The sequence below is a fragment of the Carcharhinus amblyrhynchos genome, chromosome 7 (genome assembly GCF_965287045.1).
Source record: "Carcharhinus amblyrhynchos chromosome 7, sCarAmb.v2.hapA, whole genome shotgun sequence".
Lineage (NCBI taxonomy): Eukaryota > Metazoa > Chordata > Chondrichthyes > Carcharhiniformes > Carcharhinidae > Carcharhinus > Carcharhinus amblyrhynchos.
The window spans coordinates 70127233-70154431 of record NC_137330.1 but is presented as its reverse complement, the minus strand read 5'-3'; the positions used below and the strand labels follow the sequence as shown (position 1 = coordinate 70154431).

The window sequence follows — 27199 nt, the reverse complement described above, 5'->3', positions numbered from 1 at the left end:
TTGTGTGCTGGCTACACAGATATTGCCGCACTTGCGCAAGGATATTTTGGCCTTGGAGGGAGTGCAGTGGAGGTTCACTAGGCTGATACTGGAGATGGGGGGGTTAGACTATGAAGAGAGACTAAATAGACTGTGTCTGTACTCGTTGGAGTTTGGAAGGATGAGGGGGATCTTATAGAAATGTATGAGATAATGAAAGGGATGGATAGGGTAGAGGTAGAGAGATTCTTCCTGCTCAGAAAGGACAGCAGGACTAGAAGTCACAGCCTCAAGATAAGGGGGGGGGGGGGGGGGGGCGCAGTTTAGAATGGAGTTGAGGAGGAACTTCTTCACTCAAAGGGTGGTGAATTTCTGGAATTCTCTGCCTGTTGAAGTGGTGGAGGCTACCTCGCTAATTATATTTAAGTCACGGGTAGATAAGTTTTTGGCAGACAAGGGAATTAAGGGTTATGGGGAGAAAGCGGGAAAGTGGAACTGAGTCACTTCAGATCAGCCATGATCTTATCGAATGGCGGGGCAGGCTCGAAGGGCTAGTTGGCCTACTCCTGCTCCTACTTCTTATGTTCTTATGTTCTTATATGTCTCTAACTTGAAGTAATTTGATTTTCTCCTTCATTAGGTATGCTCTTCCATCTTCTTCCATTAGGAAGATACAAAAGTGTGAGATCATGTACCAATCGACTCAAGAACATCTTCCTTGCTGCCATTAGACTTTTGAATTAACCTACTTATATTAAGTTGGTCTTTCTCTACATACTAGCTATTCTGCATTGTCTTCTTTCCTTCTCCCCCATGTACTCTATGAACAGGATGCTTTGTCTGTGTAGTATGCAAGAAACAGTACTTCAAGGTTAAAAAGGTTTACTTATTAGTCATAAGTAGGCTTACATTAACACTGCAATAAAGATACTGTGAAAATCCCCTAGTCATCACACTCCAGTGCCTGTTTGGGAACACTGAGGAAGAATTTAGAATGGCCAATGCACATAACCAGCATGTCTTTCGGACTGCGGGAGAAAACCGGAGCACCCGGAGGAAATCCACGCAGGCGCAGGGAGGACATGCAGAGTCCACACCCCAACAGTGACCCAAGCTGGGAATCGAACCCAGGTCGCTGGCGCAGTGAGGCAGCAGTGCTATGCCATAGAGCCACCCTGCAAATACTTTTCACTCGATGCCAATAAATGCGACAATAATAAATCAAATAAAAAAAAGTGACAATAACAAATCAAATATGTTGACCAACAATAAAAAAAGTTGTTGAATTCTGCTCTGCCTATTTAGGGGGCAGTAGAGCCCTGTCTGCCAGGCACTTTGGGCGGAACATACGCTCTTGTCTACTTGGAGTCAGGGACGACGTGTACGTCAAGTGGAGGCTGTGAACCAATCCCTGTGCTCCATGTGTTGTTTCGAGTCAAAGGTGAAAGTTAATAATTTTTTAACCTCTCGTCAAGAGAGAAAAAAAAGTGAAGATGGCGCCCGGCGTGTTGGGGAGTTGGCACTGATTCACAGTCATTCATAAAAAGCAACTCTGTTATCTGGCAAGCTGGCTTTCCCCCTTCACTTCCCCCGATGTGAATCTCTCACAAGGAAGTCTGTCTATTTTCCGTTGTCCGTGTTGATTTCTTCCTCTTCCCGCCGCCTGTGCGGCTGCACGGTGAGGTGATGGCACTCTTTGAGTTGGTGTGGAGGGTGCTGCACACCGTGCTGTGTCTGCACCGGACCCTGTCGGCCTGGCTGCGGAATGGAATATGGGCCTGGAAGCGCTGGGGCCCGGCGAGCCTGGCGTTCGCCTTCCAGAACGCCAAGAACAAAGGCAAGAGCCGGCGCGCGCGCTGGCGTTCGGATGGCCGCCGCCTCAAGAAGCTGCCGCTGCACCTGGGGCTGGTGGTGACCGAGGAGGAGAGCAGCTACACCGACATCGCCAACCTGGTGGTGTGGTGCATGGCCGTGGGCATCTCTTATGTTAGCGTCTATGACAACCAAGGTGAGGGGAGGAGGGTGTCGCTGCCAAGTGGGACTCTGCATTGTCTGTCTGTCTGTGGATAAACCCGTGTTTATTTCATTTATTAGTCACAAGTAGGTTTACATTAACATTGCAGTGAAGTTACTGTGAAAATCTCCTAGTCGCCACACTCTGCTGCCTGTTCCCTTATACTGAGGGAGAATTTGACATGGCTAATACACCTAACCAGCACGCCCTTCGGGAATGTGTACTGACCAGTGTGTTTGACACAGCAAGAGGTTGATTCCTCCCTTCGAAAGTAATACTTTGTCAAGGTGGGGCTGTCCCCATGCTTTTCCTTTAACTTTAATGTGAGGACAGTCAGGTCTCTCGGTGTGAGGAAATGATTTGTTGGCCCGCCTGAAGGGATTTCTGCCTTCCTTTGAAAGTGAGCATCAAAATAACCGAAAGTTCCGATTGCAGAATTGGATTTTGTTCCATTAACCTCGTCGGTGAATAATTAGCAACAATCCACATTAGTTGTTTAGTGCTGGCCAGAATTCTTATAACTTACATTTTTTCCCCAAATTGAAATGTTACTCTGATTACAGTAAATGTGAGTACTATTTAAAGAGAAATTCTAAGTATGTTTGTGCAGATACACACAAGGGCAAACCAGTGTGGCTCAGTGGTAGCATTCTCCACTGAGTTGTGGGTTAAAGCCACAGAGATTTTTGAATGCATAGCCTAGACTGACTTTTCAGTGTGGCATTTTGTAAAGGATGTGAGATGTTTTAAAGGAGATGTTTAAACCAAGGCCACATTGCCTGCTCAGGTTGATGGAAGAGCTTTCATTGCACTTTCCCTGAATATCAGGGAGTTCTGCCAGTGCCATACGATATGATCATGCATCACTAAATAAGTAGTTTTTAATTATTGGACCTATTCCAAAAGGTGTTTTCCAAGCTCATAACATTAGTATCAGCCAAGTATTACTTTACTGTTTACCAACACAACACTTTTTGTTTCTGATTTTGGAACAGTTTGATGTAGAAAATCTAGATGTGAAATACGTAGTCACTATAAGCTCAATCATTTATTTAACTGCTAACATTTGTTTTTTTTTGTACTTTTTTCTACCTTATTCACCTTTTTTATATTGTTTCTCTTTTTGGCCTGCCCACAGAAAGGGAATGGGTTATGTATAAGTAACCACCAATTTAATTTAGGTTCATTTATCTTTGCAGGAAATGTTGATCACTGACTATTGTAAGAAGATCCATGTAGGTTTATTGAGAATATAATGTAATGTTGCAATCATTCTGCATTTTATGCAAAACTTCTATAATTAGAATTGGAACACTGAGGTTGTGTTGGTTGAAAAGAAAATTGAACTTGGTTGTTATAGCAGGAGTGATATCAAATTTACAAGATTGGCACAATATTGACTTTCAAATTGTTGCTTGTATTTAGATGTTTAACAAAGCCCGCCATATTGCTTTGAATATACTTAAGCTGAAACTAAACTAGATCCATAATGTGTGTACTGCTTTTAGGGGCAAGAATATTTTCTTTAGGCCTAGCAAGTTAATCCGGTGAAACCCCACAACCTCCCTGATCACTTGCCACCACAACCAAAAAACTTACCTGCTTCCAGTCAGAGGCAGAAAAGGCTGTACGTCAGACAGGATACATGGTGAGAAGCCTGCAATTTTTCCTCCAAGCCTTACACCATTTTGACTTGAAATTATTTTGTTGTTCCTTCACTGGAACTCCCTCTCTAGCACCACATGGATTGCAGCGGTTCAAGACAGCAGCTTGCCACCACCACCTTGATGGCAATGAGGGGTGAATAGCAAATGCTGACCTTGTTGGTGACATTCAACCTGTGAAACAACAATTTTTTTTTATTTTAAATTTTCAGGAAAACCTGTGATTGAGTTTCCCAGCCACAGTTTGTCTTGCCAGCTTCATAAATATGCCGCAGTAAATACTAGGGCCAAGAAGTCAGAAAAGAGTGGGTGCTGAGTAAGGAAACTGAAACAGAAGAGTTTTCTGCATTTGTAAATGCAGAAGATTAGGTTAAGCCTTCTGAAGAATGTTTTATTGAGAAGCAAATTTTGTACATTTTTGTCTATGGTAAGCAGTAACATGATGGACTAAAATATTTACACCTGTTTCAAGCCAGTTTTAGCTTGGGTCAGGCTGATAATTGTTTAAACAAAGGGGATGAATTATTGCAGCATGTTCATTTTGGATTTTCTAAGAAACTTAATTTGGCAGAATATTTTTGTTCTGGTGGCCATGCCTTCAGCTGCCTTGACCTTTAATTCTGGAATTCCCTCCTGAAAAGTTTTGTCTCTTTACCTATCTTTTAACATGCTCCTTAAAACATAACCTCCTTTGATGAAGCTTTATTATCTGTCACAATACCTTCTTCTCACCAAGTATAAAATATTGCTTTGTAATGCTCCTGTGAAACATCTTCAGCCACTTTATCATGCCAAAGGCACTATATAAATGCAGGTTGTTAAACGTGAAGCATGAGACCCTTTCTAAAAGGCATGTTGCATTTTTTTTAAAGGTGTGTTATGTGCAAGAGAACAAGTGTATAAAAGATTGAAGCTGTATAGAGACAGCCTGGTTAAAAATGACTAAAGTTGTAATGTAATTATCCTGGTAAATTTAAAAAGTACATTTGATTCTTAAATCGGTGATGCTTGTATAATGCTCTTTAGATTTTTGATTTCACAAGTAATATCTGCGGTTACAGGTTTTATACATAATGATAGATGGTGTGACTTCTGTTTTCAACAAGTCTTCAACTATGGATTTTGTTTGCATTTGGAATGCATTTAAATAACCTTGCACCTGGAGTGAAGCAACTAATGAAGTTCCATATTTTGTGAACCTTGTAGCCATCCGAGGCAGATAATGTAAAAGTATAAATGGAAGGAAGCATTAGCAAAGAAGTCAAAAGTATTTAGGTGGTTTTTCTCTCTCTCTCTGTTGTACGCGGGGGAACATGCATGTACACCTGCAGATTTGACTGAAATGTTCTTGATCTTGGTACAGTGTAATAATACCAACTGAGTACTGAACAATAAGGGGGCATGAAATTGGAAGGTGAGTCAATTGGTGTTATCTAGCATATTAGAATAAATATGTAGAATCCCTCAGTGCAGAAGGAGGCCATTTGGCCCATTGAATCTCCGCTAAATCTCCAAAAGAGCATCTTATCCAGGCCCACCACAAAGCCTTATTCCTGTAACTCCATACATTTTACCATGGATAATCCACCTAACTCTCAAATGTTTGCACGCTTGGGCAATTTAGCATAGCCAATCCACCTAAAACTGCACATCTGTGTACTGTGGGGGGAAAACTGGAGCACCTGGAGAATGTGCAAACTCCACAGTCACCCAAGACTGGAATCAACCTGGCTCCCTGGCACTGAGGCTGCAGTGCTAACCATTATGCCAATATGTTGGCAGAGATCACTGAGTAATATAGCTGTCCATAAAGTCTTGGCTGGAATACAGTAGAAGCCTGACATGTTTGAAAGAAGAGTGCTAGCTATCAATTTGTTCACGACATGTTATTTATTTATCCTTATTCCGGAAGTTACTGTGGCACTTTGTTGCTGGTTGGGAAAATCAGAGGTACTGCTGTAAAGGAGAAGGTAATGTATTCCTCTTATGGACCTATTGGCAAATATTGAGGGAGATGTGGAGGGAAGGTTTCACTTTGTTTAATCCTGATTCCAAAATAAAATGTATGGCGAGGAGGAAAATAAGTTGTTTAGTTTTCTTTATTTATTAAACGAGGGAATGAAGTTCCTCTGTTGTCTAAGGAAGAATCGCCAGGACCTAAGTATTTTTATGGCGACATTAAATAAGAGTTCCTGCACATCCATCCTGAAGTAAATGAGCTGTTGTAGTCATTTACACTGCTGTGCTATTTTCCTTGTAGAATCAATGCAACTTGAGGTAAATATTTGCATATGTTGTCAGAAATTAGGTGGTCACCCAAAGTACAAATGTTAAATTGCCAGTGGGGTTACCTGTTTGAAGGGGACAATCCCACAATTCTGCTGCACTTCAGAATTAAGCTGTATGAGCAGTATTGAAAAGAAATCAGCTTGTGAATGTTAGCTTAAGGAAGCAGTGTTTTGGTTCTGTTCGTGTAATTGCTTAGAAGATTCTGCTGCGAAGCAGTGTGAAAAATAAAATGGTTTCCCCACATTCATTTAAAAAATGGGTTTAAGAATAAGGTTAATGGAACAATGAAGATGTAGATCAGGTTCTTTTGTAGGAAGTTTGCTGCTTGCCCCTGCTAACGTAAATAGCGGTATGTTGCAGTTTATTTGGCTTTGACTATTTTAGGAAGTAAGCATGAACTCAAATGTCATAGATACAATAGAATACAAATTGTTGAAGTTGTTGCATTACATTTTGTCATGTATGTTGGGGCTCTTTTAAAAGAACGGATCACGCAACTTGTGGTATAAGCTCTATCCTAGATTGAGCTCGCCGAACCAGTCTTGTACTTACTGTGCTAAGAAAGGACGTTACATAAACAGCCCCACTTTATTTACACCTACTTACCTCATGGTCTCTATAGTCCATAATTAGACCTTGGACATAATAATAACTGGTGACGAGGTTGAGTCACAGCCCACAGAATGTGTGTTCCTGCTGGAAGAAGGAAGATTGGTGCCATCCTAGATTCCACAAGTGGTGCGAATTGCCTAGATTACTGGGTAGACTCAAGGGAACGGGCCTAGGCGCTTCAGGGAAGTGGTCGTGAGGGGACTCGGACTGCATTCGTTGTTGCAAAAAGAGGTACTCAACAGGAAATGGGCTAAAGACAGTGGTAGCGAAGGGACTCAGGCTATAGTCAATAGCTAGAAATAAGAGAGGGAATTCTCACCTGTGAGCACTGAGATCATGGGGAAAGCAGTCACATGGGGACTCGAGCCGCATGTGACAGAATAGAGAATAGTCAGTGAGGGAGCGGCTGGTGTGAAGCGCACAAAGAGTGGCTACTGAATGTGAAGGGCGGGAAAGAGCTTCTGCCAGTGGGAATAGAAAATGATAGGCCAGTTGGGGCGATGGGGCCATTCAACAAAGACATGGAGAGCTGGGTGCTATATACGGAGGGGTTACACTCATACTTAAAACCCAACAAGATGGATGAAGAACTGATGTGGCGGGGGCACAAGCGGTGTCACTGATTTCTGACTCCATGGACATAGATGATTTGAAAGCATTGCCATTGAAGCCTGCCAAGATCACCTTAGTACTTAGACGGAGCAAGTGATGCCACTGAGAGAGGATATGTGCTGGCAAAGACGCAACTAAGGGATTGGTGCACTGAGCTACATGAGTATGTGGTCAAGGGTGACTTCCCTGCTTTATTTGGACGCTTTTGGCTCCAGAAATTAAAACTAAATTGGAATGTGGTGAATAGGCTGGTGGATTCGAGAATGAGGTTACAAGATGTCCTAGAGAAATATAAGGATGTATTCAAGGGGAACCTGGGTGAGATGAAAGGGCCGAAACTAAAATTGAAATGAAACCAGAGACTCATCCAATGAGTCTGGCGGCACATCTGGTTTCTTATACCATTCAGCTAAAAACAAAGCCAGAATTAGAATGACTGAACATGAGGGCACTGGAACCACCAGCAAATGGGCCATTCCAATTGTTCCAATTTTGAAGACAGGTGGCATGATGAGAGTCTGTGGGAACGTTAAGGCCACCGCTGTGCAGCAGTATGTGCGGATCAGTACCCATTTCTCCTCATTAAGGACCTGTTTAGCAGATTGGCAGGAGGGAGGAAATTTTCGAAGATAGACATGTTACAGGCCGACCTCCAAATGGGGTTTGCAGAAGAGTCCCAACCACCTTTGATGATAATTGAACTGGGGGCTTTTCCACTACAAGTGTTGTCTTTTCAGCATCACATCAGCACCAGCCCTTTAGTAGAGGGGCAATGGACCAACTTCCAAGTGGGTTGCTGGGAGTCCACTTTTACTTGAACAACATTTTAGTTGTGGGCTCCACTGAAGAGAAGCTTTGGAAAAATCTTGAAAAGACCCTTGGAAGGTTGAAGGGGCATGGCCTGCAAGAAAAGAAAGAAAAATGTTGGGGATGTGCACCTTTTTAAGAGAACAGGTCAGGTGACTTGGAGTACGCTTGCTAAGGCAGTCTTGTACTGACTACGCTATAGGTACAAAAGTAAATAAGCTGTTCCAGTTCATTTACGCCTACTTCATCTCTTTTATAGGCCATAATTAGATCTCATACATAATTTTATTTTTTTTTCCTGTTTTATGTAAAATGAAACTTTACCATTTCACAAGTTGATTTTGTGTTTTTGTGAGCTACATTGTATTGCATCCTACTCCTATTTGATCATTTGTATAACTGGTTAATTGGAATATTTTAGAGCCATGTTTCTCAATTGAATGCAATTTTCAGTTCAGTTTTGTGTTTTTCAGATAATTTTGAGGCTCATCAATTAATAAGGATAATCTTTGATCTCCATTCTGTCACAAATAGGTTTTCAAATCCTGAATATTTTGATACTTTAGAAGACCTGCAGGACTAAAATTATAGCATTGAAAGTGGAACTACAATTGTATATTAAGCTAGATGTGGTTGATTGTGTAACTGCTCTCTCTTTGCTGCAGTGGGTGTTTTATAATATGTGGTGGATACTTGTGACTCTTGGCAGACTTTGCTTGGCTGGCTGTGGGACGTGGACAATTAGGATTCGGTTCTACTTGTGCACTTGCTATGCGAGAAAAATTTACAGAACTGTCTATTTTCTGATGAAATGAAGGGCTCTATAACAATGACGTGGCTAAGTTTTGACAAGAATTGTTGATTATTTGCAAAGTGCCACTGAAATGTTGGACGAGATGAGCAAAATCTTAGCTAATGAGAGAGGTTTTAAGGATTGTCTGAAGGGAGAGAATTCCAGAACTATGTGCCTACGCCACGAATGTTGGAACAATCAAAATTTGAAATGGATGGTAAGGGCCAGGATTGGAAGAAATCTGAGATATCTCTGGGTTGTAGAGTTGGGAAATAGAGCTAGAGCACTGAGGCTTTAGGGGGATTTAAACTTGAGGGTGAGAATTTTAAACTGCAACTTTTTCTAGCTACGCACACAGAGGAGCTGTTTTCTCAAAGCTGCATTGTACCGTCTGAGTAACACACAGCTTTCATCTGCCTAAATGTTCCATTTATTGATGAACCTTCAAGGTGGATCCAATTTGTCCTCTTAACAATTTCAGTGCATTGTGACTTCAGAAGTTTTTTTTGACATGGTAGCATGGTGGTTAGTACTGCTATCCCACAGTGTCAGGGACCCAGGTTCAATTCCGACCTCTGTCTGTGTGGAGTTTGCGCTTTCTCCCTGTGTCTGACTGGGTTTCCTCCCAGGTTTCCTTTCTCAATCCAAAGGTCTGCAGATTAGGTTGGCTGTGTTAAATTGATCCTAGTGTTGGAGGATTAGCAGGGTAAATACGTGAGGTTATGGAAATAGGGCCTGGCAAGGATTGTGATCAGTACAGACTCGATAGGCAAAATGGCCACCTTCTGTACAGTAGAGATTCTATGAAAAGTGCCATATTCATATCGGCTTGGACTTGGAAACAGTTGGTTTGTCCACATTCTGTAGTTGGATTTGGATAAAGAGATGAATATGAGTTAAATCCTTTTCTACTTTTTCTGCTTTCTCTATTCCTTTTTTTATATATTATCCTGTTTTTAATTTGCTTATTTTCTGTCTGCTTTTACAATTTCTGACCCCAGAGAGCTATTTAATATTTAGCATTGTTTAATAGTTACTTGGGAAGCTGCATGCCAATGAAATTAAAAGCTGGTTAATTGCTGCTGAAATGGCTTGAATGTCTCCCAGTGTATGGACGTCTAATCGGTGAAATGATTTAAAACAGGGTTTCTCAAACTGGGTTCTGTGATCAGCCTGGCCATTTTAAATTTTTTTAAAAGCTTGTAAATCTATCTTGACTGATCAAAGGTGGCTGTTTCATTTTATTGGCTACTGATAGGTACACTAGTGTGCCTGTCAGCAACCAAGCTCATCTCTGGATAAGCTGGAAATACCAGCAAGGTTGGTAAAACTTTGAACACATGGAACGGTGACAGGCTAGAGCCACAGACCTGAGAGAGGGGGGAACAGGGTGTGTGTCTGAAATGAGAATCCAACTTTCCAGCAGCATTCGCCGTATTAAATGAATTTGTGAGCAAAAGATGTGCATCACTCCCATTTTAAAAATGACAAAAAAGGCAGGATTTGGGAAATGTTTGTTGAATAACGGAGCATTTTAATTATAATATGTACAAAATAAGTTTGTGTGTTTGCATCTATTGTGTAATATATTGAATTCTTCAATATAAGAATTTTTCTTAGGAGTTCTGTTAGTGCTGTTGGGAGGTCAAAAGGGTAGCTGGAAAAGTTTGGGAAATCCTAATTTAAAGGAAATTTGTTAGAACTCTCTTCAGTAACATTGGCTGTTGTTTGACTTGTACTCACTTTGATGTCAGTCCCTATTCGAAGGTAGACTGGCTGGCACGCCCAGGTTTTAGTCCACGTTGCTTCATGATCAGGGGATTATTGTGTAAGCATTGCATGTGAAAAAATTGACTCAGTAGTGATGGATGCTGGTTAAAGGTTCATAGTTGAGCTGTTGAGTAACACTGAGAACAATATAAGAATTGATTTACCAATCATTTTTATGCTTAATGTTAGGGACACAGTGAGAAAAGCTAATGGTGGAATTTTGAAAACCTGCCACTGGATTATAATCTCTTTCTGTAATTCTGATGCAGTGTTGGGTTGGGGGAACATGTTCCTGCACAAAATAACAAATGTTTTGGTTAGCTGGAAATGTTTCGTTGAGTGTCGTGTTCCGTTATAGAATCCAGGGAACTGGATGAATTTGAGCATCCTCAGCATAGTAGTAGCCACAGTGCTGATTTAACTTTTGTAAACTTTGAAGGCTATAATTAAATGGATTTCCAGCTCAGAGTGAGAGGACTTTCAGGGTTGGCACGTATATTCATCCTAATCTGTATCTTTTGTGGACCTGAGAACTAATCAAAACATTTTCTGAGCCTTGAACCCCAAATTTAATCTCTCTCAACTTCTTCAAATGGATTTTATTTTGATAATACAATGTAAATGAATCTATTGAGCTCTTGTCAGTACATAATTTTCATAAAAATGATTTTGCTAATTTGATATGGAATTCATGTGTACCATTCATCCATATGACAATCTGATCAATTCTCCTACTGGAGCACAGATGGAATCCCAATCACTGCTGATAATTCAGGAAGTTCCCAAATTTAGCACTGACAGATACAGCTAGTTCATTGCCTGAACAGGAACATTTTTTTTCTCTCCTCCCCTCTACTTTATGGCACATTATTCTATTTTCATCACACTGGGTTTGGTTCTCCTGCTGGAAGCTGCCTTTTTAAATATGCGTGCAAGGTCATCGTATTTGCTGAAACTTGGGCTTTCTGCAAAATCATCCAAATTTTAACGAGCGACCCGTGATTTTATAAGTATGCAATCAACTTTCCTTTGTTTTAAGCTTCCAACGTTGTACTCAGAGGGCAAAGACTAAAGATGTCTTGTGTATAGTAGTGCTTTACTCACCACTTTTATCTCACCAACCAGTGTCAGCAACAATGTGTATTTGTAGCACTAATCGCCAAGTTTGTTTATTGCTGCTAAATAAAGGTCTAGAGCAAAGAGTACATTACCAAAAGTGCAAATGCTAATGATTCTGTGTTACTGCAAGAAGAATCTGCGCTATCATTTTGTCCAAGTTCATCTTGCAATTTGCTCCTTAAAAAAAATTTCTCAAATGCGGTCAAGGCACTCACTGACCTTGATGAAGTCACTGGCCGGTCTCGGCTGCTTCAATCTTCTTATTGCCTCTTGGACTGTTTTGCTTATTGTAATCACTGTTTTTAACACTGTCAATCATGCCCTTTATTTGCCTTTCAGGTATTTTCAAGAGAAATAATTCCAGGTTAATGGAGGAAATCTTAAAACAGCAACAAGAATTACTAGGTCTGGACTGTTCAAAATATTCAACCGAATTGTTAAATAGTCACCGGAAAGTTGAACAAGGTGAGTAACTTGTGCATTTTTTCACTTGCATTTCTGTAGATTGAGAGCCTTTCTTATAACTAAATGTAGGTTTTGTTACAGTTTGCAGTGCATTAGTTGTAACATTTCATAGAATGAGCATGCTGATATTGTGTTGGAGCTGAGTTTATGAAGCGGATTCTTCCCTCTAGAAAATGCCGCTTATAAACATGCTACACGGGTCACATGTTGTTGAAGCTGCCATTGGCAACCTTCAGAGCATTTTTTTTTCATCCTTATATCAAATAATTTGGATAGATTACTTAATTCATCGCCAAAGTTTCGCTGTTAGATTATTAACTAACATGGATCCCTTGCAGAGGAATTCAATTTTTAAATGCATATATACACCTGCTTTTATCTATAAATAAATATATATCAGCTTTAGTTTTGATATCTTATAGGCACTCACTAGTTAAATGTCAGGCTCTTGGGCTGCTTGCCAGTTAATTTGTCTACCTGTGTTTTGAGGGTGGAAGTGGAAGATTTTGAAATTCTCTACAAATGAAATATTAGCTGGAAATTGTAAAATCAAATTTTTTTTTTGTATTTTAGTTTTATCATGTCCAACTACAGTGAAAGTGCTTTCACCTGATGATGGTAAAGCAGATATAGTGAAAGCTGCGCAAAAGTACTGTTGGTTAGTTGCCCAGCAGCAGAGAAGGTCCACTGATCTAAATGTGAACATTATGGACAGTTTTCTCAGAGGTAAGTGGAATCTGTTGGTCAGTGGGAGACATGCAACATTCACATTTACTTTTACGATTTGAGAATGAGCACAGAATCGTCTCTTTAAGGTTTCATTTCGTAGGATCAGTCATAGATTCCCTATAGTACAGAAGGAGGTCACTTGGCCTGTCGAGTCTGTACTGACCACGATCCTACCCAGACCCTATTCCTGTAACCCCACACATTCAGGATGCTAATCCCCCTGACACAAGGGTCAATTTAGCAAGGCTAATCAACCTAGGATGCGCATCTTTGGACTGAGAGAAAACTGGAGCATCCAGTGGAAACCCACAAAGACACAGGGAGAATGTGCAAACTCTGCAAGGCTGGAATTGAACCCAGCTCCCTGGCGCTGAGAGGCAGCAGTGTTAACCTCCTGTGCAGCCCAGTGTCTGTGTCACATTGAGATACTGTTGGTGACATATTTCACTGAAATTGTATTTTCAATTGTTTGAATTAAAATAGTAATTATTAGCACACTTCAGCATTAGTAGGGTCTTTTTTATTAAATAGTATTTAAAGTTTTAAAGAGCAAAACTTTATCGTCAATTTGCATTACTTACCTTTTCATGAAAGTTGTAGTTAGATTCTTCATTGAAGAGACAGGACTAATTTTAGTTACTTAATCTTAGTGTCGCAAATATCTGATTCATGGTCCATGATTTTTAATAATTTTTAGTTTTAGAAATGAAAGTTTGACTGTCGAAAATAGGATAAATGCAATTAAAGTAAGCATGAAGCCAATTACCCTTAGAAGTCTGGAGTGTGTTGACTTTAGAGGTTAACAGCAAGAGGAGAAACAAACAATGTATGGCAAGAGGCGGTAATGCTAATGTTTAGTTTGACCTCCGTAGATAGTTTTATGGTGGAGTTTGCTAGTTAAAAACTGTTATTCTCCTAAACCATAGAATCCCTATGGTGCAGAAAGAGGCCATTCAACTCATCGAACCTGCACCGACGATATTCCCACCAAAGGCCCTATCCCTGTCATCCCATGTATTTACCCTGCTAATTCTGCTGACACTGAGAGGCAATTGAGCATGGCCAATCAACCTTATATGCACATACTTGGACTGTGGGAGGACACCTGATCACCTTGAGGAAATCTACATAGAGACGGCGAAACGTGCAAAGTCCACACAGTCACCCAAGGCTGGATTTGAACCCGAGTATCTAGTGCTGTGAAGCAGCAGTGTTAACCACTGTGCCACCATGCTGCCCCCAAACAATTCTTGTTTGATTTGATACTTCCCTGTTTAAAATCTGTATATACTTTATATATTGTACTTTCTCCCCTTTCAGAAAGTTCATTTGGTTTACCGGACCCGGATCTGGTTTTGAAATTTGGTCCTGTGGAAAGCACGCTTGGCTTTCTGCCATGGCACATCAGACTTACTGAGATTATGTAAGTGTCTTTGGGACTCCAATTTTAATGAAAAGTTTAAGGTTGTGTACTAGTTTAAGTACTTTTGCAATAAATCGCTCTTCCAACTAAAACATAATTTACTGTTTAATGTTGAGAATGCTTTGATGGAGGATATTGTTGTATATTTTAGCAAAGTGTCAGTTCGTTTTGAAACTGTTGTCAACAGGAGCTGTAACGTACTGGAACTTCATTGCCTAATACAATGGACTGATAGAATAGGAACCTGCAGATCCCCAAAAAGTGCTCTTGTCCATCTTGCAGATAGCGATTATGGGACAGGGATGTGCTGTTGAAGGAAGCTTGGTGAGTTACTGCACTGCATCTTGCAGGTAGTGCATACTCCATCCCCAGTACACCGATGATGAAGGGAGTGGATGTTGAGCCCAAGTGGACTGTGCTGTCCTGGATGGTGTTGAGCTTCTTGTGTGTTGCAGCTGCAGCCATCCAGGTGAGTGACTATCCCCATCACGCACCTGATTTGAGTATTGCAGGCAGTGGAGCAACTTTGAAGGATCAGGAGGTGAATCACTCATTGTGAAGTACCCTGCCTTGGCTTTGTTCTTGCAACTGTGGTGTTCATATGGCTGAACCAGTTCAGTTTCTCGTCAAGATGATGATTTGATGCCTTTGAGAGTCAGCAGGTAGTAATGGTTTTCTTTGGTGGAGAAGAGTATGAAGGACTTCTTCGTTAAAAGCTATTTAATCTACTCATGATCATGTTAATGAGTGAGGGAATTGCTCCAGGAGTGTGAAATTTAAGTGGTTTGTTTGTGGGGGTTTTTTGTTTTTTTGTGAAACCACTAGGTGACACTGTGGAGCTGTCATGCTGTCTGTGCGGGCATCCACTCTTTTGACTTAATTGTAGCTCAATAATTACTACACCAATGTTAATGAACCAGGTGCAGCAGTTTCTGGTAACATCTCGGGGAGCACTGACCTTGATCACAATATCACAAGGTTTAGAGAAGTTTAAAAGAACGGACAATGCAGAATCAAAGAAGGAAATACATAACAGAATGAAGGCTAAGTTCAGAGATCTGTAAAGTGTTAAGGCCAAGGTGGATTGGAATCCCAAAATTAGCAGCTGAAGCAGTAAATGAGGTACAGATGAGATCTATTCTCACTCGGGGGCGGGGCGGGGGGGGGGGTGGAAGGAAGGGTATCCAAAGTTAGAGTTGGATGAGCAAATTTACACACCTTAAGCCTCTTCTTTCAATTTCATCTTACAGATGTCTGACTCATTCAGTGAAGCGCCAAGTTGAATATAAAATGTACAGAGAACAGTAGAAAATAAATGTAGGGCAAAGAGTGTATGAAACTACATTAGCAATAAGGGAATCCAAAAGTCTTTTAAACATATAAAAATAGTGAATGAATTGTCAATTTCAGGACCAAAAAGGAAAACAATTTGTGGAGATAAAGGACATGCCTGAGACACTAAATGACCATTTTGCATCTGGCTTCACTAAAGAAACTCTACCAATATCGCAGTAGAGGGGGAAGTGGTAGAGAAGTTAGGTGGGATAAAAGTAGGTGAAAATTTGTTATAAGTAGGATGGCAAGTGTTCAAATCCAAAAAGTCACTTGGTCTGGATGGGATACCCAGGAACAGAAGTTGGCCATTTAGTCCCTCTAGCCTATTCTGTCATTCAATTAGATCAGAGCTGATGAGTCCTGCTCCATATGTACTTTCTTTGCCATATGTCCCTGAATACCTTTTGGTTAACAAAAATCTATTAATGTCAGATTTAAAATTTAACAGCTGAACCAGCACCAATTGGCATTTCAGGAAGAGAATTCCAAATTTCTGTCACCTTTTAAGGATGTTTCCTAATTAAACACTGAAATGTCTGGCTCTAATTTTTAGACTATGCTCACGTGTCATGGGCTCCCGACTGCCACTTTTTAAACCCTATTAGTTTCTTGTAACACCCCAACTATCGATCAGATCACCACTTAATCTTCCTAAATTACAGGAAATGCAGGACTTAGTTGTGTGATCTCTCCTCTTGATTTAACATTTGGAGTCCAGGTCTTGATTCTGATGAATCTATGCTGCATTCCTGTCCTCCCATCAAGGTTGTTGAGGGAAGTCAAGATGACAATTGCAGAGGCTTCTGGCTAAAATTTTTCTTCAATATGTCACAACCCTTTACATCACTGTTCAAAAAAGAGAAGGATAAACCCATTAATCAGAACAATCTGTGATGAGGACTGGCAAAATGGGAATACTTGTGACAGATAAAACTTGATGCAGAGAAGTGAGTAGGGATTTGTTTTGATAGGAATAATAATAAGCAATATAAACAAAATAGGAATGGAAAATGAATGCATTGGGATCTCTCAAAGCCTTCAATCTGAATTTAACAATTAAATTGTTCTGGTAAAGGTACTTGTTTCTCTCGTTTTTTTGTGCCTTTTTTAATACTAACAATTGGAACAAGAATTTGGCTTAGACAATTAGAATTCCATTGACAGCAGCATAAGTCTATATACTCAAAATATTCTGTTTTGTGTGATTTCCAAATTGGAGTGGTTGGGTTGCTAATACTTATTTTTTGGGTGGGGGTTAATATTTTGGAACAAAGGTATTGAGACAAAATGTTGCAAACTTTGAAAGTGTAAAGTCTTCCAGCTGCTAACTGCAAAAGTGGTACATATTCACACGTTCTAAACCATTGTGTCTGTACCTTTAACTTTTATTTGTCACAAGTAGGCTTACATTAACACTGCACTGAAGTTATTGTGAAATTCCCCTAGTCGCCACAGTCAGGCACCTATTCCGGTCAATACACCCTAACTAGCATGTCTTTCCAAATGTGGGAGGAAACCAGAGCACCTGGAGGGAACCCACGCAGACACAGGGAAAACGTGCAAACTGCACCCAGCGAGCCAAGCTGGGAATCGAACCCAGGTCTCTGGTGCTGTGAGGCAGCAGTGCTAATCACTGTGCAATCACGTTGCCTGCCTAGACACTATGATGCCAAACGATCTTTAAAAGTGTGAATTGGAATTGCATAGATCTGCACAGACTTTTAAAATGATTGGTGGTTGTGTTTGGAGACAGCATTTTTAGATTTTGAGGAAATGTCTGCTTTTAAAATCAAACTCATCTTTAGTTCTTTGGCTTTTCTGCCCTCAGTCTGTCACTTGTAAACGTTAAAAACTTTCATTGAATAGTTGAAATTCTATTTCTAGTTGCAGAGCAATTTAACTGCAAATTGGTTAAATTATCCAATGCCACTAAGCTAGGTGGGACTCACTAGGATCGCTGAGGATAAATGGCAATGAAATAGTCCAGTCTGCCTAACCTGTTCATGCTGGTGATTATGCTCCACTTGAGTCTCCTCCAACTTCTCCCATCTAATCTGCCATTGTAACTATCAATTTCCTTCATCTTCCTCATGCTTGTCTAATTTCCCCTTGTATCCATCTATATTTACTTAAATTACTGCCTGCACTGGGGAGTTCCACGTTGTTATCATTCTTTGGGTAAAGATGTTTCTTCTCAATTCCCCCTTGGATTCCTTGTATTATTCTAATTCAGCTCTTCCATACAAAAGGAAACATTTTCTCTGCCCAGAGCTAAGTGATCCCACAATCAATAGATCAGATCTAAGCTCTGCATTCCTGCCACATCCAGTCGGTGAATGGTGATAGACAATTAAGCAACTAACCAGAGGAGGAGGCTTCATAAATATCCTCAACTTCAGTGATTGGAGAGACCAACACCTCAGTGCAAGAGACAAGGCTGAAGTATTCGCATCCATCATCAGCCAGAACTGCTGAGTGGATGATCTACCTTGCCCAAGATGCCAGTCTTCAGCAAACTTAAATTTACTCCATGTAATAGCAAGAAAAGCTGAAGGCAATGGATATTGTCAAGTCTTTAGGCTCTGACAACATTCCTGTGCTTCAGGACTAGCTGCGCCCATAACCAAGCTGACTCAGTACAGCTACAACTTTGGCATCTATCTGACAATGTGGCAAATTGCTTGGGTATGTCCTGTCTAGAAAAGGCATACAAATCCAACTTGCCCAATTACTGCCTCATCAGCAAAGCAATGGACAATGGTGCAATGAATCAGCATCCACACACAATAACCTTCAGTGTGCTCCTTATGTGTTCTGCCAGGGCTCCTGACCTTATTACAGCTTTGGTCCAAACATGGACAAAAGAGCAGAGCTTGAAATGAGATGGTGAGTGATTGCCCCTTGATATCAAGGCAATATTTGACCAAATGTGGCATCAAGGAGCCCTGACAAAACGGAAGACAAGGGGAATCTGAGGATAAAGCTCTGCACTGATTAGAGTCGTACCTAACACAAAAGGAAGGTGGTGTTTATCAGAGGTCAATCATCTCAGTTCCAGAATATTACCTTGAAGAGCTCCTACAATAACATGCCCCCATTATGAGGTGAATGTTTGTTTGCTGCTGATTTGTGCAATGTTGATACTTTTTGCAACTCCTCCAGTACTGAAGCAGTTCATGCCAGACCTGGACAACATGAAGGCTTGGGTTGATAAGTGGCAAGTAACTCCTCTGCCAGGCAACAAGAGAGAATCTAACCATTTTCCATGGTATTCAATGTTCATGCCATTGTTGACTTCACCACTATCAAGGTCCTGAGTCATGCCATTGACCAAAAACTCAGCCATGTAAAATACTGTAGCTACAAGCTAGAGCAGTAATGACTGACTCTGCTTCTGACTCTCCAAAGTATGTCTACCATCTGCAAGTCAGGACTGTGATTTAATACTCTCCTTTTGTTTGCTGCTCCAACAGCGCTTAATTGATACCATTCAGGACAAACCTCTGATTGCACCATATCGTAAACTTAAGCATTCGATCACCAATACACAGTGACAGCAGGTGCACTATTGCATCTTGTTAAGGCTCCTTGACAGCACCTTCCAAACCTGTGACGTGCAGTATCTTGAAGGAGAAGAGCAGCAAAAGCATGGGAACACCGCCATCTGCAAGTTTTCTCCAAGTCTCTCACTGTTAACTCAGTACTATATTGCATTGTCACGGGATCAAAATCCCTTCTAGTAGCATTGGGAAGGGATGGATTGCAGCAGTCCAAGAGGACAGCTTACATCCACCTTCTCAAGGACAGCATTTTGTTTAGGTTTTGAGGAAATGTCTGCTTTTAAAATCAAAGCAACAAATGCTGGTCTTGGCAACATTCCCACATCCCATGAAAGAATTAGTTAAAAACTTCATAATTTTAAAGATCCTTGTTATATAACTACTGAGCCACTTTTTTTTTGCGAGAGAAGATACTCAATATGCCAGTCATTTCTTGATGTGTATGCTCAAGCATTTTTGATATCCTCCTTTTCCAAGACTATGGACAATATTTTAAGAATGGTCTAACCAAGGTTTGGTTAGGTTTAGGTTTCTTCCTCTTTAGTCTTTAGTCCCCGTTAGTCCAAGAGGTTTAGTTCTCTTGGACTGCTGCAATCCATCCCTTCCCAATGCTACTAGAAGGGATTTTGATCCCGTGACAATGCAATATAGTACCGAGTTAACAGTGAGAGACTTGGAGAAAACTTGCAGATGGCAGTGTTCCCATGTTTTTGCTGCTCTTCTCCTTCAAGATACTGCAAGTCACAGGTTTGGAAGGTGCTGTCAAGGAGCCTTAGTGAGATGCAATAGTGCACCTGCTGTCACTGTGTATTGGTGATCAAATGCTTAAGTTTACGATATGGTGCAATCAACAGAGGTTTGTCCTGAATGGTATCAATTAAGTGCTGTTGGAGCAGCAAACAACCTAAACATAGGTTTAGCAAAGCCTCCCTATTTTTCAATCTGTCTCTTTTTTTTAAAAAATACTTAATACAGGTTTCCAATGGGAAACAGGTGAGATCTAGCATAGAGGCCAATAGCTTTGCACCCAAGTTAAGGTAAGAAATGCAGTCCAGTTTGAAGCACAAGATACTGCAGAGGAGAAGGAGGCATGTGTACCCCACAAATGGGAAAGAACTTGCCAAGGAGGTGGTCGGAAGAAATTAGGAATGTTAATTGACTCATTTTTCAGCATGTTGAATATATTGGTGTTAATAAATGATATTATGCTAGGTAATATTGCCATTAAAATTCACATAAATTTAAAACTAGACCATTACGCTTTGCTTACCATGGAGTGAAGGAACACCCAAGCTTTGGAGGCAGTTAAGATCAGGACAACAAAATTGTTCCAAAGTTTCTTGTGTTTTTGAGACGCAACATAATAAGCTAAGGGCTTTCAAATTCCAATTGCTTCTCAGCCTTTTGACTAAGATCAAGTGTCAGAACAAGCCCAAGATCAGCTGCAATGCCCTTTCTTGTCAGCTCGTAGCTTGTATGTCACTCTTATGGGCACCATGAATTGGTTTTTTGAGCAAGCAAGGAGATGGATTGGCTTTGTAACTTTAAAAACCAGAGTAAACATTTAAGATATACCTAACAACAGGGCATAGAAAGTAAACCCAAAGCAACTTTGAATGAAAAAAAATCTCACATTCTGGCCTGTAAAAGGCAAACTTAAGGCAAGTGATCTTTACAAAGGGTGATGAAAATCTGGAAAAAACTGCTTAAGATCATAGTGTTGGACTCATTTATGAAACAGCTCGAATGTAGAATTGGTATTTAGAAGGCAGTAAGGGTTTAAGACCAATGAAAAGATTTTGTTTTGAGGATTGTTAGTCTGTGGAATTTCCTTCATTAGTGAGCAGTGGATGTCGGGTCATTGAATATGTTTAAAGCTGAGTTAGACTCCTCTGTCAGTCAAGAATCTAAGGGTAACAGAGGTAGGACACGAGCAGAAACTACAATCAGATTGGCCATGATCTTATCACACAGCAGAACATACTTGAGGGGATGAGTGGCTTAGTACTGCTTTTTAGGACTACTTCAGAACAGTCAGTTCCTGTAGTTCTAAAGAAGCCACATTCAATTCAAAACACTAATTCCCTGCCTATCTCCTCAGATGCTGCCTGACATGCTGAATGTTTCCAGTATTTGCTGTTCTTACTTCACATTTCCAAAGTTTGCAGTATTTTGTTTTTATTTTTGTTGAGTTGTTTGTCACAGTGCAAGCTGGTGGATTGATTTTAACTTGTTCCATCTGACATCAAAAGTCTTAGCATCCTGTTATCTCTGATGATGCTGTTGGTGCTATTCTGAAAGATGGCCATATATAGTCCATGCTCCCATCTACGGGCAATAGTGCTTGAAGAGACTTGGCCAAGAGAAACGTAAAATTATTCTTGGGAGGCCTTAACTGTGAGTACAACGCCTCCTGGTTGCAACTCTCCCAGCATTTAACAGTAACTAAATATTGGCATATTTTCATCTGTTGCTGTGCCCATTTGACACACTGCAGCTTTACCGTTCAATTGAAATGAAACTTGGACGTGAAATTGTGTAGTTGTATAAACAGCCTGCACACTACACCAATTGGTCACCCACAAGTCAAAATCCACCCCATATGGCGAGCCTAGATCTTATTAGATATAAAAATATGCACTGAGTGGTATGTTGATTTTTTTTCTCCCTCCTTTTCTACCTCCTAGATCACTGCCTTCACACATCAACTTAAGTTATGAAAGATTTATTTCTGCCCTTCGACAGTTTGCAGCCTGTGAACAACGTATGGGAAAATGACCACAAGTCAACATGGAATCATTTCCAGGCTTCGGACCAAGGGACCCAAAATATCCAATGTTTACACTTACCTGTGAACCATTGAAGCCCAGTTCAGTGTCTTTCTTTACCAACTGAGGATAAGAATGTGTCTTCTTTGTTCAAATCTTAGTTCCATAAGTGGCTGTGAGGGTCGGTGTGTTTATTTTTTAAAAAAGCAAACTTGAGCTCAACAATAATTCAGACATTCTCAAATGGGACCTTTTTATATAAAAGAACCGTATGTTCGAAGGATTACCATCATTGGACTCTTCTTTCTTGGATGATATGGACAAATAATTTATCTACAATGCCTTGCACTAAATGAGTGTTCAATAAATGTGTAAAGACGATCCTGTTTGATTTTAAAATACTATTTTAATGCAACATATAGAATTTCGATGAATTTTAGTTTGCCTTAAACTAAAGAATGCAGCAGGGATGTTTGGTCACATACTGCTAAAGGTTTAAAAATAGCTATTTTTTCCCCTAAAGCTTTAAAAGTACAAATATGGAACCTAAGTATTGTAAAGTAAGAGACTGTGCTATTCCATTGTATCATTATGATGTGCAACTTGGCTCCCACAATCATGGGCTAGCTAGTGTTCTTGTGTGTTTTTGTAGACCAGTGTGAGATTCTGTATTTGTTTCAGGATAAAACCAAACTTAAGGCATGAATAGCCCTTATGTTGTTGTTGTTGTTGTTGTTCATACATGCCTTGTTTAGCTATCATTTTATTGGACCTTTTTTTTTGTTTCATTTGGGACTGATTAATTAGCAGTTAGTTATCGGTGGAGGAATCTGTTTAAATGCCATATTTTGTATAAAATTGAATACCTAAGAGAAGCGCAAGGGAATAATGTTCTTAGGCTTTGATTGCATCATAAAACACAAGTGAAGTTTGGTGAATAATCCAAGCAAGGGATGTTAATCATAATTTTATTTTTATATGTAATATGGCACATACAAAATGCAATTGTTTTGGTAAAAATTTTAAAATCTGGATGATTTGAGTTGGGAGTCCCGTGTTTCCCTATGGTGGGTGCACTGATATACATTGTTTGTCAATTGTGACTTAAGTTGATGCATGACACACGTGACCGTATATGCTAATGGTTTTGGCAGTGTGTTTCTGCTGTTATAGAAATGTTGTATTATGATGTCAATGTTATTGCTTTACAAGCACAAATATGGTGTAGATCATAGTGTGGAAAAGGGAAATCCATATCCTTATGGTCATCAGAGCAGCAGGTATTCCGATACAATAATGTTGTAGCCATTATCACCACAAGGAAGAAGAGCATAGAAATCCAGTGATGTACGTCCTTTGGCTGATGCATACCCGTCCTTTACATTTAATAAACCTGATGCCATAGATAAGAGTTGAGTGTCATTAATTAGAAGTGTAACATTCTTTTGGGATATTGAAGTGCTCTGCTCTTATTCGAGCTGCTAACTAGAACTGTGACTAAATAAGAGCTATGATCAAGTGCACATCAAATTTTTGGCTTGGCTTACCTAATTAAAATAATGCAGTAAACTAATTTGTCATGTTTAAATTAACAGCATTGCCAAATCTCACTTGAAGATATAGGCCCACCAATGTTGGATTGATGCTGGGAAGATAGCAAAAGTAATTTCTACTACTTGGCAGTAACTTGCATTGGATAAGAAAAGTTATCTCATTGGCTGGTGAGATGAAGAGGAGTATTATTAGCATTGCAGTATTTTCTGTTTGCAGTTGAAAATCCAATCCTAAAATGTTCCATATAAATAGTGGATGGTGCTTTTATATAAATACTGTTTTTGCACAGTTCAATGTTTCAATTTCAACTTTGGTCCTTTGTTTATTTTGTGTAATGACCATTCCACTCAGAAGGTTGAGTGTTTTTTTTTGCAGGATGGCGAGTACAGATGGGTAAGGGACTAAGTTTTCTTTACCAAAAGCAAGTTAACAGTGCCAACTACACTAAAATCCAGATGAAAGCATGTGCTGAATGTATAAACAACTGAACATTTCTTTCTCTCTACTGGACCCTTCACATCATGCAGAGAAGACCAACTTCATTTCGCCAAATTCTATTCATAGTTGTAATCTTTGGTGATGTGTAAACCATGTAAAACCAACTTTTACAAATAATAAAACTTGGATTTTGAGTGGAATATTGTATTGTGACAGACAATGACAAATAAAAGTCCCATCTTGATCTTCCTGGACGAGCAATATATAAACAGCAGCTTAACCCTTGATGGGCATGTTTGTTTTATAAATTTTATGAATTGAAGCTTAAATCCTTCAAGAGCAAATTATTTTTCTTTTGATGTACCAGAGTGTAGTACTGCAGTTTTAGTGAATGTTGGGTGGTAGGTAAAAGAGTGGCACACTGCAAAGGCTAGGTATCTCACTGGGACACTTGCCAAATGGCAAAATAATTTGATGCCCTCCTGCATGTACCTTTTATTTGATTTAACATGTTCTGAGGTCATCAATATTTGGGGTTTTTTTTAGAGGATGAAGACATTACTGCTATCCATCATTCTATATGGTAGTGTTGTCACTCCTTAGTTGTCATTGTATGGCATATTTCAACAGTGTATTGGAAACCCAGTTATTCGAGGATAATGTAATGGTTGGTTATCGGACTAGTAATCCAGTATTTTGAACTGATCTGGAAAACGCAAGTTCCGATCCCACCACTTCAATCTAGAAATAAGTCCGTACCAGTAAAAGTGACCGTGTACCTGTCAGGGATGTCATCAAATTTGATTTATGGAAGAAGGGGCTGAAGGGTAGGTTCGTAAATTTGCTGATGACACCAAGATTGGTGGAGTAGTGGATGAGGTGGAGGGCTCCTGCAGGCTGCAAAGAGACATTGATAGGATGCAGAGCTGGGCCAAAAAGTGGCAGATGGAGTTTAACCCTGATAAGTACGAGGTGGTTCATTTTGGTAGGACAAACTTGAATGTGGATTACAGGGTTCTAAGGAATGTTGAGGAACAGAGAGATCTTGGGGTTCATATCCACAGATCTCTGAAGGTTGCCACTCAAGTGGATAGAGCCATGAAGAAAGCTTATAGCGTGTTAGCATTTATTAACAGGGGGCTTGAGTTTAAGAGCCGTGGCGTTATGCTGCAACTATACTGGATGTTGGTGAGACCACATTTGGAAAATTGTGTTCAGTTCTGGTCACCTCATTAGAATGTGGAAGCATTGGAGAGAGTGCAGAGGAGATTTACCAGGATGTTGCCTGGTTTGGACGGTAGGCCTTATGAGGAAAGGTTGAGGGAGCTGGGGCTTTTCTCTTTGGAGCCGAGGAGGATGAGAGATGACGTAATAGAGGTTTATAAGATGATGAGAGGGATTGATAGTGGATGTGCAGAGACTATTTCCTTGGGTGGATGTAGCTGTTACAAGGGGGCATAACTATAAGGTTCATGGTGGGAGATATAGGAGGGATGTCCGAGGTAGCTGCTTTTCTCAGAGTGGTTGGGGTGTGGAATAGACTGCCTGCTGTAATAGTGGAGTTGGACCCTTTGGGAACTTTCAAGCAGTTATTGGATAGGCACATGGAGCACTCCAGAATTATAGGGAGGGGATAGCTTGATCTTGGGATTAGACGTAACTCGGCACAACATTGAGGGCTGAAGGGCCTGTACTATGCTGTAATGTTCTATGTTCTATTGTATTCACCAGAATAATGCTCTGGAATGATTAGGTATTGAAAATTTCTGCCAAGGTTTCTCCTGTAAGTGAGTATCTTTAGGAACCACCAGAAGTTAATAAACACAAGGTGCTGATGTCAATTTATTATGGAATCCTGTGCTCTTTCTGCTTTCCGTGGTTTTTCTTGTGGGTAAGGTCTGATCTATCACCTTGGTTTTTGCTTTCTACTGTCAGGGGTATGTATGGTACTTGGTTAAAATAATGTCTGTACAACTTTATTAACACTTCTCAATAAATCAGTTTGAAATAAAATTAATTATTACTACATATGGTGCACGTGCACTAAGGGCAGATGAGATATTCGAATTGAATGTACAACTCAAGATGTGGTTTGACCAAGATCCCCAATGCAACTGAGTTATTGTCAACATACCAGTAGAAAATGCTGACCCTAATAATCACATTTTAATTTGACGTTTTTAAGTTTCCTTTGTACTTTGATTTTGTTCGGGCTGTACCCCTTCCTTTTGGGGAGCTGCTCCTTTTCCTTTGTCCCAATTTAATTTGAGTTTGTTTATTTGGTTTGACCTTAAAAGAGGCCAATAGAAAATGCTGAAAATTTTCAGCAGGTCTGACAGCATTTGTGGAGAGAGAATAGAGCCAACGTTTTGAGTCAGGATGATCTTTTATCAGTCCTGACATTGAGTCATCCAGACTCAACATTGGCTCCGTTCTCTTTGCACAGATGCTGTCAGACCTGCTGAGATTTTCCAGCATTTCTGTTTTTGTTTCAGATTCCACCTTCTGCTTTTGCTTTCATCATTACTGAAGTATTGTCAAATCTGGGTAGAAAAAGATTGGAAAGTTGGTGTTGAGACTCAACCAGAGTTTTTTTATTTATAAAGGTTCATCATCATTTCCTCTGCTTTGTGCTCCCTGCCTTTTTTTATATATAAAGACATGAAGATCCTAGACTTTAACCACTTTCTTCATCTGCCTTGCACCTTTGCCCCCAGATCTCTATTCCTGCACTTCTATGGAATTGTACCTTTTTCGAGTTTGTGTTGCCTCTCCTCATTCTTCCTAACATGTAATTTCGTATGAACTCATGATGCTCAAAACATATTTATTTCCTTCAACCTGTTCTCCTTATCTGTAAATTAAATTAAGGTTAGGTATTTTGATTTAATTTTAACTTCTCTAGCTTCTTCAAGATATCATTTCACCTGTAATTGTATAACTATATTTGATCCTATCATGACTTGTGTCCTGGAAGGTGACAGGTATGTGTAGTGATCATCTCGCACACTTTTCAATCAACAACCAATAAAGCCTGACTCACTCATTTGTGATGGTGGTTGTTTTGCTTCTATTACTTAGTTTCCCCACCTTATATCCAGGGGACTGATCTAGAACCACTACAGTCCTTGTTGAACTAAAAGACATACTGGAAAAAAACTAGTTCTGGCTTGTTTTGGTGTCTAAATTGTAATAATAGTGATGAGCTGTTTTGTGTGTGGTTATTTGGATCTAATTTCAATTGGCTGTTTCAGTGGTGGTAGTTCAC

At 40.1% G+C, this 27199-nt stretch overlaps 1 protein-coding gene across 2 annotated transcripts; it reads left to right on the top strand.

Moving 5' to 3' along the window:
* Positions 1-1463: 1463 nt before the first annotated feature.
* On the top strand, positions 1464-24180 carry nus1 (NUS1 dehydrodolichyl diphosphate synthase subunit). 2 transcript variants are annotated; one of them, XM_080192559.1, is made up of 5 exons: positions 1464-1987; positions 11999-12124; positions 12698-12850; positions 14174-14276; positions 21859-24180. In XM_080192559.1, exons 1-5 carry the CDS (start codon positions 1666-1668, stop codon positions 21947-21949), a joined length of 795 nt encoding a protein of 264 aa, XP_080048685.1. In that variant the 5' UTR covers positions 1464-1665; the 3' UTR covers positions 21950-24180. The 2 variants fall into 2 exon arrangements, with proteins under 2 accessions (XP_080048685.1, XP_080048686.1); XM_080192560.1 differs by lacking the exon at positions 21859-24180 and adding an exon at positions 14559-14690.
* Positions 24181-27199: the final 3019 nt, after the last annotated feature.

Bases quoted from the DNA above. Each gene is read 5' to 3' on its own strand.
- nus1 (XM_080192559.1), top strand. From the start codon at position 1,666: ATGGCACTCTTTGAGTTGGTGTGGAGGGTGCTGCACACCGTGCTGTGT. The intron at 12,125-12,697 runs GTGAGTAACTTG...TTTGTATTTTAG, and splicing joins TCACCGGAAAGTTGAACAAG to TTTTATCATGTCCAACTACA. The intron at 12,851-14,173 runs GTAAGTGGAATC...CTCCCCTTTCAG, and splicing joins TATGGACAGTTTTCTCAGAG to AAAGTTCATTTGGTTTACCG.